The following is a 15096-nucleotide window of genomic DNA, read 5'->3' on the forward strand; positions in this document are numbered from 1 at the left end:
AATTCATAGTTGTCATGATAAAAAATATTTTGCTTTTATTTGGTCTGAGATTCCTGATTGTTTTGAGTTCAGACATCTAGTTTTTTACTTACTCAAAAGCAGCTTTTAAAGTGAATAATAGAAAGATTTTGATTTTCAATCAAGCATCTTTTTATTTTAATTAACGATGCTATGCACTTAATACATGTTTCATACTTAAAATAATTTTCTGAACTAACATTTATAATTAAATTACCTACTAATGAAGAATATGTTAGAATGTTATGTTTTTACTTGACTGGAAGCAAAAAAAAAAAATAATTGTTTGCCAAGTTTTATTTGGGAGTTTTGCAAATGGATTGTGAGACTGCACACGTGCTTTGTGTGATTGTATATACGATGGTTGCTGAATTTACATAAAAAAAAAGAGTAAAAAAAATGGTGTATCACTTCACTGGTGTTTGGAAAGTATTACTTTGGGTTGTCCTGCGTTTTAAAATTTATCATACAAAGACTAATATTTCACTTTTTTCATTTGCCTGAGATAATTCGGGATAGTAAACTGATGGTAAATTAAATGTTTTTTACAAATAAAAAAAATTAAAGTTTTTGTTTAAGGCAAAATAACTTTCTTTTTAAACCTTCAGTATTAGCTTCAAAGATATGCAGTTTTGTGTTATGTTAGCATGCTGAGTTTAATATAAGCTATAAAAACATTTTAAAGAAACATAGTAATGAATTTAAAAATTATTTGCATAACAAAGGGATAATAAATATTATTTAGTATCGTAACTTATTTTGAAAAGCTGTCTACATTTCTAAATCATGTCTCACCACAGGCTAAAAATAATTATGTATCAAAATTAATTTCGAAAATTTAACTTTGCTTTAATTACTTGTTTGCAGGGTTCATGATTTTTTAAAAATAAAAATCAGATTATTTTATTTTATTCAAATCGGATTTTTTTAATTTTTATTCTAATACTTTGTAAGAACTTAGATTTAAGATTAAAAAAAAATTTATAAATGTTTAATCAAAATTAAATTAATATATAATATAACGATATTTTAGAAGCTCTAACTTCCTAAAACAATTTTTCATTATAATACATAGCATCCATTTTGAAACAAATGCATGATTGAAATTTAAAGACTAGATGAAATAGAGAATTTAAACCCCATTTTTGACATATTAGGGTAATTTCTTTTTACGATAACCTCAAGCTTTAAAAAAATACATTTTCTATTAATAAAATATAATGTAGATTTTAATTCCATGCTTTTTCAATCAAAAGGTAGAATTTTAATTAACATCAATTTTTTGTGAAAAAAATTCCTGTTTATTAATTACTTTTTACAGCTATGCAAGTCTATATTAGGACAGCATTAAATGTTTAATCTGTACTTTCAATTTCAAGAATCAAAAGATTTTTAAAAATGTAATTTCAAATGTGTTGGAATTTAACACACACTAAGAAAGCAATTTCGTTCACTAAATTAATTAATGCAGCAATTAATTGAAAATAAATTTTAAAACAAAGAAAAGAAAATAATAAAAGTATCAATAATTTAAAACACTGTTTTTCAACTTTTTAAATCTATCTATCTATATATATATATATATATATATAAAAAAAATCAATGATTTTTTTAAAAAAATCATTTGATTTAAATCAACAAACCCTGTTGTTTGTGTATCATTAATAAATATATTATAAAGTAACTGTTTTTATTTAGATATGTGAATTATTTAAAATACTTTGTTGTTTTAGGCTTGGTAGTGAGAAGAAGAATTATATTCTGTTCCAAGTAGTATTAAAGTACTATAAACATAGGCCAAAAAGAAAATCTAAAAAGTGTTTAAGCATAGGTGTAATGTTGAAACTAAGTTTTTTTTTTAGAGATAGCATCATCTTGTTTTCTGGTAATTTACATTTATTTAAAAACTGTTAATGTGAAACGAGGATAAAAGAAAAGTTATAAGCATTGTGCAAAAATTGATCTATTTCTAATTAATAAATTTCACTATGTTTTCATTTAAGTACTCTGAAAGGAGTCAAAGTTATGACATCAGCTGGAATAAAAGGCTGGACTAACAGAAAACAAAGATCAACAGGAATTTTTTATACTTTCCAGTGACTGAAATTTGGGTAAACAATTTTATTTTTAAACTTTTAAGTATGAACATTTTTTGAATAGAACACTGATGAAAATGGGCTTGGTGTATGATTTAGTGTTGCCTTATTAAAATTGAAAAATAATATTAACTAATACAATTGCATCAGTTTATATAATTAACAAAGAACAAGAACACTAAGCACAAAAGTTTTCTTTTATGCTGATATGCTAAAAGAGAGGAAAGGTTTAACTTAAGAATAAGACTATAGAAATTTGTATACCTGTTTTGATAAACTTTGGCCACCTCAAATGTTGGAGGAGTAAGAATTTCCTTCTTTATACAAGTCGAATCGTTATTCTTACAAGATAAGAGAGGGTTTACTTTATTATAATCGTCTTCAATATCATGTGGAGGATTCAGATCATCAATTTTTTTTATGATATCATTTCTGAAATTTCTACTTACAGTTTTTTCAGAAGATTTAAAATTTGAACTTTTTATAGGTATTCGATTGATTTTAGATAAATCAATGGTGCATAATATTTTTGAATCTGAATCTTCTACATTAATATTATTAGAAAATTCTAGTGAATTATCTTTAAAGACAGGTGAGTTTATACTGATTACAGGTGAGCGATGATGAATATCATTTATCTCATTTTTAGAGTTCTTTTTATTAGAAATTTCAGAGGAAGTTTCACTTTTAAGATTCATTTTCACATCACATATTGATTTATCAGGTTCATCTTCAGTGTTTACCAATGTGTCACTTTCTTTATCAGCCTTACAATCAGATAAATTTGGGCCATTTTCTGATTTATCACATAGATCAGCCGAGGGGCTAGTTATAAAACTATCAACCACATTTTTTCTTTCTGAAACTTTTTTATCTTTCTTTTTACCAGGTCGTTTAGTTTTGACTGAGTGATCTTTTTTCTTACTTTTATATGGCACACAATAAGCTGAATACACAGATGGAGCTAATGGCTCTAAAGGCACCGAGAGTCTCTTACATCCAAAAGCAGCTGCTTCACTATTAGAGATTTCATAATCTTTTTCCGAGTTTTCTTTTTTGCTGCCATCAGTTAATTTGCTCAAACGAATTTTCAGAATACCATTTTTTATCTGACAAGAACCAATTTTTGAATCAGTATTTTCTTGAGTATCTTTGGCACACGTAAAAGTTTCTACAGGAAGTTTATTTTCAGCTGAAAGGCTAGGGGAACAGCAAAAGAATTGATATTAGATAGAAACTTTAAGGATAAATAAACAAAAACTTCAAGTAAGTGTCATGTTGTAAGTAAAATTTTAATAAATGATGTACTTTGATAAAATAAAATATATACTAACTAAAACTAAATCAAATAAACAAAATAAAACTAAATTTTTAAAAATAAATCAAATATATTTAGGATTATACATGAAAACTAAAATATATTTACTTTTCATAAACAGGTTTTCGTTTCTTTTTTTTAGACATTCTTTTGGTTTTTGTTCTGGCTTGTAAATTTAGGCTATTTTTTTCATTGCTTTTTAGATCTTTTTTTAAAGCCTGAAAGAAGGAAGAACAAAACATTTAAACATTATGAAATAAAAGTATTTTCATCTTTAATAAAAGCATTGCATTTTCTAGATCAATATTTCTAAAGGAAGCAAAAATTAAAAATCCATAAATTGATGATATGTATATTTAGTATAACAGCCTGGCAAAAGCTTTTTTGAAAGAGACAGAAAAAAATAGGAGAAAGAAAGAAAAGGTATCAAGCACTTAAAAAAAATCTAAGTTTATCTTGCTTCCACATTTTAATAGTCAAAGGTAGAAGTGTACAACTTAAGGCTCGCCGGCGGTTGTCTGCTGGCAGCAACTGAATATAATAATAATAATAAAAAATAAGTAAAATTTTTTTCTTTTTGAAAAGAAAAAAAAATAGGTTGGAAATTTTGAATCACAAATTCAAGTCATCACTTTCAAAAGCTCTAAAATTGTGCTCATTTCATCATAAATCTATGTTGATTTGCGGTCACTTTTTCGGGAATTATTGCAATGATCATGTACATGGTCTTAACAGATTACTCAGGTATGCAAATTTTGAAATCAAGTTGTTTTGGCACAATTTATTTGGGACAATTTTATCATTAATCCAAATGACTTTTCGATTGTGTTTTGAAAAGTTATTGTCAGATTCTCTCACAGATTTCAGCCTTGATATTTTTAATACTAACATATTCAACTCACAAGTTTTGAATATTGTATTTTAATAGTCACTTTTGATGTTCTTTATGTGTGCTGATTTAATCATAAATCTAAGCCATTATTAATATGAATTAGTATGACACTCGAATCACACATTAAAATTTTGGAGTATTGAAGCTAAACACTCTATATCAGAAGTAAATTGTTAGATGGTTTTTATATTTATCATATTTAACAAATATGAGATTGTTGACTTTAATTTCAAATGTTTTTAAATTAAATGATAAATCAGAATAATATAAGATTTTTTACTGCATTTTCTAAATGCCAAAATGGTGTAAAGCATCTACAGATTTTTTTAAAAAAAATCTTACCTTTGAAAGTTATTAAGCTTTCCTTTATAAAATAAAACTACAATAAAAATTTTATTTTTTTTAAATACAATTCACTGGTAGTCCCTTAGGCAAAACTCCCATGTTTAAATTAATTCTTAACTTTATTAGCAATTAAAAGGAAGAAGAAAATTTTGAGGTGATTAATTCAGTGATTGTTGACTGTTATAGACCCACACATCAAAAAACCTAATTAGCAAAAGATCCCCAGGTCAAGTAAAAATATTGTGGTACTTATCTATTAATAGAACAGAGTGAGAATGTTAAAGGCTTGCAAGTTACGAAGACCATAACACTTCAACAAAGAAATTAAACAGAGAAAAAAAAAATTCTTTTGCTATTGGTAAACACAATTTGGCATTGTTTAGTTGGTCCCCACGATGACCTAAAATTCGAGAGATTTTTGATTTGATTTCAGAAGGAGGAAGATGGAGCCTGAAATTGGAAATCTTTCGCAAAATACAGGAGAGTTACAGGAGTGCAAAATTTCTTCTTCTGAATTCACATCATTTTGTGCTCATGTGGGCTGTGAACAATTCATTCAAAGCGTAAAATGATTGGCACTTTCATACATTATAGACCTTTTTTTTCTTCTTAATTCACGGCGACAGTACAACATGGCAAAAAAAAATTCTCATTCTGGAAAAAAAAATTAAGCACATTTAACAAACTCATAATGAAGGTTTAGAGGTTTTTAAACATCAAAAATGTTAAATAAGCACCTTTAAGCACTTTTTAAAAATGCCACACATCCTGTTAGTATAAGTGAATTCAATTCTCTGTAATAAAATTTAACGATACGATAATTTAATCAAATCTTTTTTAATATTATTCAAAATTTATAATTTTGAAGCACCAAATTAAGTAGAATAGATACAATACTTAATATATTTGTGGTTGGTACCCCAGTTTTACCTTTAGGTTTAGCTACTTTAGAGTTGTTAATTTAATTTGTATGGATAGAAATTCAGTGAAGGAACGGAATTTTGCAGATTCCCAAGAAAGGGGCATGTCTTGTTGTGAATTATTCATTAAATTATTGTTAAAACATAATCAATAGAAGAGAATATAAGCACTCAAACTAATTTTTGCATGTGTAAATTAAAAAATAGTAGCAATAGTGTGAAACTATAGTTTTATATTAGCCCACTGACTTTTAGCAAATGGGTAATATTAGGAGAATGTTTTTTTTCAAAACACTATTTTCCCATCTAATAACAAGGAAAAACAGGTTTTGTTAAGTGGCGAAGACTGCAGTTTCAAAATACGACTTTTTACATGCAGAACTTTCAGTGAGTTACATTTTAAGAGGACCGCAAATATTTCCAATTGCTTTCAAAATTCAAACAATGTGGAATTCTAGTTTCTTTTCGAAGTAATAGTTGGATGATTAAAAGAAAAGACATAAAAGATCTAGCATAATATGATTTTAAAAAGCCTTAAAAAGCTTCTAGATTCTATCAGCTCGACATTGCATAAAATGCTGCCATGGGAGATAAGATGCAAGTTCAGACACATTTATCTAAAATTGCAAATGTATAATTTAATGATTAAAATTGTAATAAAACATATAATTTATAAGTATTTATAAATAATTAAAAGAACTTACCGCAGCTTTAGGAATTAAACGATTCAAATGTGAAGAATTACATGACGGGGATGATATATGTAATAATGGAGGTGAATCTGTCCCAGGCACTTCAGAGAAACTACAGAAGGAAAAATATATTTAATAAAATGAAAAAATACTATAGAACATACGAAAAATACTATAGAATGAAAAAATATATACCATAGAAAGAAAAATATAAATTTGACACAAAGCCTCTCAAATAGCAGGCAATAGTAGGAAATTTTGCTACTGGCCAGTTGTAGCCTTTTTAACAGTGGCCACTTTTTAAAACATGTGGCAATTTTTTCAAAAATCGAAAATTTTAAACAATTAAAGAAGCTGTATTATATAATGTAAGATATTAATAATAACAGGCATTTCTTTTGAAGTATTTCTTAAAATATATTAAACATTACAAGGTTCATTTTGAAAATGACGAAAAATGTTACAAAACAAGAATTGTATAAAATAATTTTGAGAATATTGTAAAAAATTCATAACAATTCCATATTTAAAAAAATTATATTAAATGCATGTGTGCTGCATTCTTGATGAAAAAGAAGCGATTAGGTGGTGACCAGAAGTCAATATTTTAATCATTATTTGTAATATTTAGTACCCCTGTAGTTGGTGACAACTGTTGCCCTATACTTTCAAATGAAAAAAAATTAATGTAACAAAAAAAAAATATGCATGTATATGTGAATAAAGTGACTGAGAGAAACAAAATTGCTGATATTGAGCAATAACTATGAAAGATAACAAGCAATAACTGAAGTGTTTAGACAAATTCAGGCAATATTTTAGTAAATTTGCAGAAAATCAGCTTTAGAATACATAACAATAAAAAGAGCCTGTGTGTAAGTAAATTTTTATAAAAAAGAAAACCATTTTTTTTAAAAATAAAAAAGACTTATTTATAGATTTAAAAATGCTTGTTTTCAGACTTTAAAATACTTGACATTTGTGAGAATTTGTAATTATCATTTTTGTAAGGTTAAAAAGAAACAAAAACTACCAGGTTTATTGTTTACAAGTTACATTAAAGAAAATAATAATTAATTATCCTGAATATGGTATATAATTTAAATAATATTAATGTTTGATTTAAATTTATCTTAAAGATTAGGGTTTAAATATAATTTATTTGAATAATTGCTTTCAGATAATTTTTAAGAAAGTGCACACCTAGGAGGTTAATTTGATAACCCATCTATGTTAAAGTTAAACATAACCTTAGTCAAACTTTCATTAAAAATTAACCTTTCTGTCTCAAAATATAACAAACATTTAATTTCGTATTATTCTGTATACTGTACCAAAATTCCTCTACTCTGATACCTCTACTTCAAACAAAAAGAAATAAATCAAAAATTTAAAATTAATTTTAAAGCAACAAATAAATTAGACTAGAAACTTAACAAACCTATCAAGATGAGCAGCAGGAAAAGCTTTCAAATTAGGAATCTGAAAGAGAAAATATGACTTATAGAAACAAAAATTTTTACACTGCAGAATTTTAAATATGTAGAATTGAGAAATTTAGTACCTCATCTTCATCTTGTTCAGTACAATCCCTACAGAAAAAAATTGAAAGATATAAGCATTTAGTACAGTTATTTCAAGTATAATAAGAATTTATTTTTTAAACTCAAAGCATGCACAACACAAATACAGTACAAAGTCTCTCATCTGGACACTATTTAAGAATCAAAATAAACAAGTTCCTCTTCTATTTTTTTAATGTTTGCAATCTGTTTTAAAATCATATGTCGAAAAGGTTTTTATTTGATCTCACTGTGCTTAGGACAGTTAAACATTTATACTGTTTTAAAGAATGTACTTAAAGTGTTGTTGAAAAGACAAGAGCAGATAAGGAATAAACTATGAGTATTAATGAAGATGAATATTGGTCATGTTTGTAAGAAATATCTGCAGACAGGCTTTGTTTGGATTTAAATTATTAATGTTTTCTTTAAAAATCTACCCAATTTTGTTACTTGTTTCATAACATACTTTTTCTAAATTCTGTTTACTTTATCACTTATTTTATGCAGTCAATGCCCAATATAATGACTCCCATGGCTCATATTTAAATAGACATTGTAACATGAATCATTATAACACGCGTACACAAAACAAATTTTTATGCATAACTCATAAATACTGGATTTGTTTTTAAAAGAATATTTTCTTCTATTCACACAATTCAAAATTTTCAATTTCTGTCTTGCGTACATGGCATATGATTACAAGTAGCCATTTTTGCTAAATAACATACTTCCAAAGAAAAGGCGTTTTAATTAAAAAATAAACCCCCTATTACAATACTATATAAAAAAAGAATGAATTTATTGAACCCCTTGTAAAGAAATTTACTAAGGTATGAACACATATAGGAGACTCAGATGCAATATAATTCTGAAAAATGAAAAGTAATCGATATGCCATTACCTTTTATTACTACCACAAATTATGCTTAGGACTACCTAAGATGAGAATAAGTGGGCCCAGTCGCCTTTTTTTCATTCATAAAAAATTTAAAATGCTCACGCTTATTGAGTAATAACATAAAAAGAAATAGTAGTTGGAATCACTTCCTGAATATTCATTCGGAAAACGCCAAAATATTTAACACCTGTTTCTGGTATGATTTTCACAGAATTAAAAAAAAAAAGAAACCAATTTCAGTGCAGATATTCTAATGGGCATTAAGATAACATTGCATCTATAGAATAACAAATAAGGCTTCATGCATCTGTCCTTAAAAGGGAAAGGTCGGAATAAAAGTCGTATTAAAGAGCATAGACTGTAAATTTCTTTAGTGACATTTATTTCATTATATTAAATATTTAGTTTATTAAACGTCGTTTAACAAATAACAAAAAGTTCTTTATATAAAAAGAAAAATTAGTTATTATTTGCTTATAAAAATAATGTAAGTGTTGATTTTTGTTTACCTAAAAGGTTCAGAACTATCCAGAAAAAAAATATTTTTCAGACTTACCAAAGTTCTGACGACTTACGATACATGACTTTCCTTTATAATTTCCGAAACATAACTAATATGCCACTCCTGTAACATTTGTAAAGAAGAACATTTTAAAGTTCCAGAAATACTTGAATCTATTCCATGAAATGTAGAAATTTCTACTACTTTGAAGCCACACGTAAACCTTTCTATTTACATTTCTAAGAAGATTATAACTGGGTTCGTACGCATTTTATGATTTAAAAATTAAGCACTTTTAAGTACCTTACCCAAAATCATTAAAAAGTATTTCACAAAAAATTGCATGGTTCTCAAACCCAATATATTTAAAATTTAAAAAGGAACAATTAAATTAAAAAAATTAATTTCTCAAATAAAATTGCATGCTTTATTAATCAATTTTAATATGTCAATTTTCGCATTTTGAATCATTGTGTGTCTTAATAATATTGTATCAAAAAATTGTGTTTTCAAAAATCACATGGAAATGGCAAAAAAAAAAAAACAATAAAGATATGACAACATGGTGTTACAATAGAATCATGGCAAATTGAGAGTATCAGAAAGTTATTACGTACTACAATACAAAATTCTCTAGCCGTAATAATATCGCACTTGAAAGATTGAAAATTAGAAGAAGAAAAAATCACTTAAAAAAGGTTATTTGTTAACCTTATTTGCGGTTTCCCAAAACAACAAATAAACTGCCAAAAAATTATCAATACACAAGGTGGCATTACGATAGAATTGTCAATAACAGAGCACGTCACAAAGTGATACCTTCTATTCGGAATAAGAGTGTCATTATAACATCATGCAAAAAACATCAAAATTTGAAAAAATATAAGGAAATGGTAAAAAAAAAAAAAAAAAGAATAAATAACTGCAGAAAAAACAATTAGAAAATGAGGCGGATATACGATGGAATGGTTGTCAGTAGAGTGCATCAAAAGAGACAACACATAATTGAAATTCGTGTAAAATGTTAACATCAGTATAAAATATCAGAATTTATAAAAAAAAAAAAAAGTCTGATGGTCGAAAACAAATAAATAAAGAAAATAAAGAAAAATAACCATGAGAAAACAACATCCATTTATATTGAAATAGCAATGAATCAAGAATGTCAAAAACATTCGAAGCAATTCAAATGTAAAATTTGCAAGTCGTAATAAACATTGAAATTCTCAGTAAAACATGGATTTACGAAGGCCTCATTGCAAACTAAGATAACAGTGATAGCACAAAGTTAGAAATTTGTCTAACATTTTAATAACATAGCATTGATAAAATCATAGCAAGTTGAAAACGTTGGGGAAAAAAAAAACTGGAATCTGGATGGAATTGTGGGTGTTAAAAAGTGATTTTTGAAGAAATCATTACAGTTTGAACAGTAATTACTGAAATTTGAAATTCACCTGTTGTAATAACATTGCATTAATTAAAAATATCGGAATAACAGAGTACCCACTCTTTCAACAAAGCAAAAATTAAACACTTTTAAGGACTTTTTTTTAAAAAAAAGTATTTTTTTGAAAAATTAAGGACTTAAAAAGTAGTATAATTGCTTATCATCGAATATACATATGCCACCAGTGACAGTGCAAATTATTTACCTTCCTAAAAATATCAATCAATAAAATTTTTTTTATTTTATTATAATGTAAGCACTGATATAATTGTATTAATTAACAGGGCTCGCCATAGATGTACCAGGCAATTTTTTACAACACACCCGGGTCAGTTTTGTTAAAAAAACATTTTCAGATTGTTAAAAGTTAAAGCCATTCAGATAGTAAAAGTTAACGTATGAAACTGATCTGCATTCCATTTTTAATGATTTCATTGAAATTGAATTGTAAAATTAAATGCAAAAATTAAGTTTTGCAATTTTTTTCATGTATATTAAAAAAAAAGAGAAAATAAAGAAATTTGGCAAAAACATTGAAAAAATTATTTCAACAAATTTTTATTTTATATTTTGCTACTAGACCAGCAAATTTACTTCAAAATTATTTCCAGCAAAACCTGTTATAAGGAATTAACTTTACATAATGTAACTAAACATTCTAGCGAAAAACACGAACTAATTTTAAAGCAACTAAAAATTGAACAAAACTTAAAAACAGTATATTATGTTTGTTACAAGGGAGTGTGGAGAACTAACTCTGAACTTAACAGGATATTCAGAGAACCGGACATTCTGAAGTACCATAAGATCCAGCGCATGAAATGGGCCGGACACATTGTAAGAATGAACGATTACCGAACAACTAAAAGAATCTTTTTGGCAAGGCCAACTGGAGTTAGAAAGAGAGGCAGACCCCGACTGAGATGGGCGGATTGCCTCCAAAGGGACTTTACCACAATCAAGGTCAGAGACTGGAAAGCCGTGGCACGCAGAAGAAAGGACTGGTGCAGTCTTCTTGAGAAAGCCAGGGTCCACCCAAGACTGTCGAGCTACTGATGATGATTATGTTTGTTAACTGAATAAAATGATTATTAAAATCTAAGGATATTTTAGTTGAGTAGATTTAAATTTTTTATGTAACAATCTGCTTATCAATGTAACAATCCACGTTTTACTTAATTCCTATAAGCAAATTCCTATAATCTTAATTCCTATATCAATGAAAGGACATGCTTTCTTCCCACACACATAAATGTTCGTCTCTGTAAAATGTTTTACCTTCGATGCATGGTCGTATTCTAAGTGATAAAAGAACGACATTTTGTTTTAAAAAATTAAACTGAAAAATTGTTCCTATCAACCATAGTGATGCAAAAAAATTAAGAACATTTATAAACCTTGAACTCAAATTAAGTACTTTGAAAGGTATTCCTCCATTATCTTCTAAAAAAAAAAATTAAGCAGTTTTTAAGAACCGTGGGAACCCTGAATAAGGAAAACTATGTGGAGCGGGATGAAAAAACTATAGGAAATCAACACGGATTTACACTAGAATCGGTTTACTGGAGTGGATTAAGAAGTTTAAACCCAAATTTGAAATTTGTGTTATAATAACATCATATAAAAACATTGGAGTTGGAAAACCCATGCGCAAATTAAAAAAAACAACAACTGGAAATGGCAGAAAACACATTATTTCAATCTCGTAATGACATATTAATTAAAAATACTGGAATTTAAAAACCTATATGGTAATGTGTAGTATATTTATAATGGAATCCAGTGTATCAAAAAGTCACTCAAATTTAAAATTCATGTGTGATAACAACATTGCAATTATAAGAAAATTAACGTGGAAAGGACTGGAAAAACTATAACTAGCTGCCAAAAAAACCATGAGCCATGTTGATTTGTTGAAATGGATAAAAAGTGATAGGAAAATGGAATAGATTCACCACGAAATCATGGCAGATCGAGAGTGTCAAAATGTGATTACTCAAATTTTAAATTTGCCTGTCAAAATAACTTAGTGTTAAAATCTAAGTTTGAAAACCATGTAGAAAGAGTTGAAAAAACTATCAGCCAATGACTTAAAATTATAATTGAGAAATCGGCTGAGCACAAACCCTGTATAAATAATGCAATCCTGTTTAAGTTAATTTTGAGTTACAAATCTAAGAAAAGATCAAACTGCTATAAATTAATGATAATATTAAATGAAAAATTATTATACGATTACAGTGAAACCTCCTATTATGGACACTCCTGCAAGACGGACGCCTCTCAATACGGACATATTTTAAATTCCCCGGGAATTTTCTATGAATATACCATTATATACATTCTCCGCAAAACGGACACTCCCGTAACCGGACAGTCATTTTGGTCCTGAAATGTTGTTTTCTATCTCTACAAACCGGACATTACTTTTTCTAAATTTGAAAAAGGAACTATTTTTGCTTTAAATTGCAAGCTAAAAAAAAAAATGCAACTTTCACCATTTTTAAAGCATGTAAATAAAATTTTTTGCCTTATCCGTAACTAAAAACATTCTTTAGCTATTTCACCACTGAAAAATCAATCTTTCACCTATCTTTGTAAAGAAAGGAGAGAATACTGAACTCCTGATATAATTCTGACATCGGCATCTTTTGATCTTTTCATCTGGACCACATAGGTCATGAGACCCCTCAAGCTGAAATGACATCTCTCAATGCTTCTTTCCCATTGAAAATTTCTTTAATTTTCTTATAAATTTGAAGATTGAATTTAACACAACTGGGGTAAAAAATAGAGTTTATATAATTGATAGCTGATCAATTGTGAATAATCAACTCCATAGGTCCTCATTATTTACAGGTATTCATTGCTTTTTTTCTGAGAATCATGGGAGGTTTTTTTTTTTTTTTTTCCAAGAAGGTATAACCATGGTCCCTATCAAATGATAAGTAGGTGTAAGGGGATGTAAAACTATTAATTGAAACGGACTGAGGACAGAAAGCTCCCATTCGGTACCATATGTCTAACTTGCTTATCTATGCTGATATGAAAATTATATTTATTTATTTATTTATCTGTAGCTACATCCAGAATTATGTATTTATATCAAACTTCTTTATATATTCTTTTTTATCTTTCTTATTGCTTAAATAAATATTCTTGTAGATATTTATAGTATCCTTGTAGATACTATTTCATTATTTCTACATCTTTGAAAATATTGTAAAAACAATTTAGGGTGTCAAATTTCGCTATTAGGGTACCCTTCCCGTAAACGGACAACTCTCATAAACGGACAAATTTTTTGGTCCCATGAATGTCCACGTAACGAAGGTTTCACTGTATATATAAAAATAACCCTACAATTTTTAATAATATATTAAAATGTTAACTTAATTTAGCGCACCCTCATTAGCAGAATAAAATCCCAGACATGGTAACAACAAGGATGATACCTATCTATTGGTATCCATTATTGACAAACACAGTATAGGGTGCCAAAAATACAGTACAGAACCCGTTATCCGGAAATCAGAAAACCAAAAAACCGGAACGAAATTCGATAGATTTTCGTGCCATTTTTAAAAAGAAAATTTTTCTTCCTCATAAGATTTTAGGATTTTTTTTTTCTTTTTTGAAAGATATTTACCTTTCCATCATTTTGGAAATAACCATTAGTGTATTCCTTCATTGTTTTTTCTTCTTTTTAAGATTATTTCCAAAAAAACATTTTTTTTTTGTTGGGTTTAACAATTAACAAACGGCTTTTAGTGCGATTCAGAAAACCGGAAAAATCAGTTATCCAGAACAGCGATGGTCCCGATCGTTCCGGATAATCGGTTCCCTACTGTATAAGTTACCTATCAAGTATATGCTACCAATACTTATATTTCTTGTGCTACACACATCTCTACCAGGATTCAAACTGGCTCCTTATACAAGAAGTTAAGATTTAAATCATTAGACTACCCAAACCAATTTTTTTAAAATCTCTTAAAAATTTAAAACTACTAAAAATCAAAACAAGGAAACATAATATATATATTACCTTTAATAAATAAATATTACCTTTGTATATCTTCATATAATACCAGATCATTACTGAGAGTGGAAGTTTCTGTTGCTGTTGGGAAGAAAAAAATTTTTTTTCGGGATAAATTATAAATTCTCAACTGTGTTAAATTTAAACAAGCACATTTAAAATGAAAATTTTTAACTCTGTCTCACAGGCATGAATACATTGGCATTTTTTGATGGGTAAGTCAGTTGACCAATTGCTTTAGAATGTGACTTGAAATGCAATTTTTAGTTAATAACAAACTGTAATAATTTTAAACTAAAAAGTAGTGCAGTTGAGAGCAGCATTTACATACAACATCGCTGAATTTTTTTCTTCC

At 27.5% G+C, this 15096-nt stretch overlaps 1 protein-coding gene across 2 annotated transcripts in view; it reads right to left on the minus strand.

Annotated features, from left to right (window-relative positions):
- Window positions 1-15096, minus strand: part of LOC107437342 (putative uncharacterized protein DDB_G0282499) — a 63638-nt gene that overhangs the window by 33677 nt on the left and 14865 nt on the right. The window contains exons 5-10 of one of the 2 annotated variants that reach the window (XM_016049308.3): window positions 14768-14822; window positions 7846-7873; window positions 7723-7763; window positions 6294-6393; window positions 3541-3650; window positions 2379-3314 (exon numbers count right to left, since the gene is read on the minus strand). In XM_016049308.3, coding sequence (XP_015904794.1) covers window positions 2379-3314; window positions 3541-3650; window positions 6294-6393; window positions 7723-7763; window positions 7846-7873; window positions 14768-14822 — 1270 coding nt within the window. Of the gene's footprint in view, window positions 1-2378; window positions 3315-3540; window positions 3651-6293; window positions 6394-7722; window positions 7764-7845; window positions 7874-9303; window positions 9375-14767; window positions 14823-15096 lie in introns of those variants that run through there. The other variant, XM_043040625.2, reaches the window with a different exon arrangement.

The sequence above is a fragment of the Parasteatoda tepidariorum genome, chromosome X1, assembly GCF_043381705.1.
Source record: "Parasteatoda tepidariorum isolate YZ-2023 chromosome X1, CAS_Ptep_4.0, whole genome shotgun sequence".
Classification (NCBI taxonomy): Eukaryota; Metazoa; Arthropoda; class Arachnida; order Araneae; family Theridiidae; genus Parasteatoda; species Parasteatoda tepidariorum.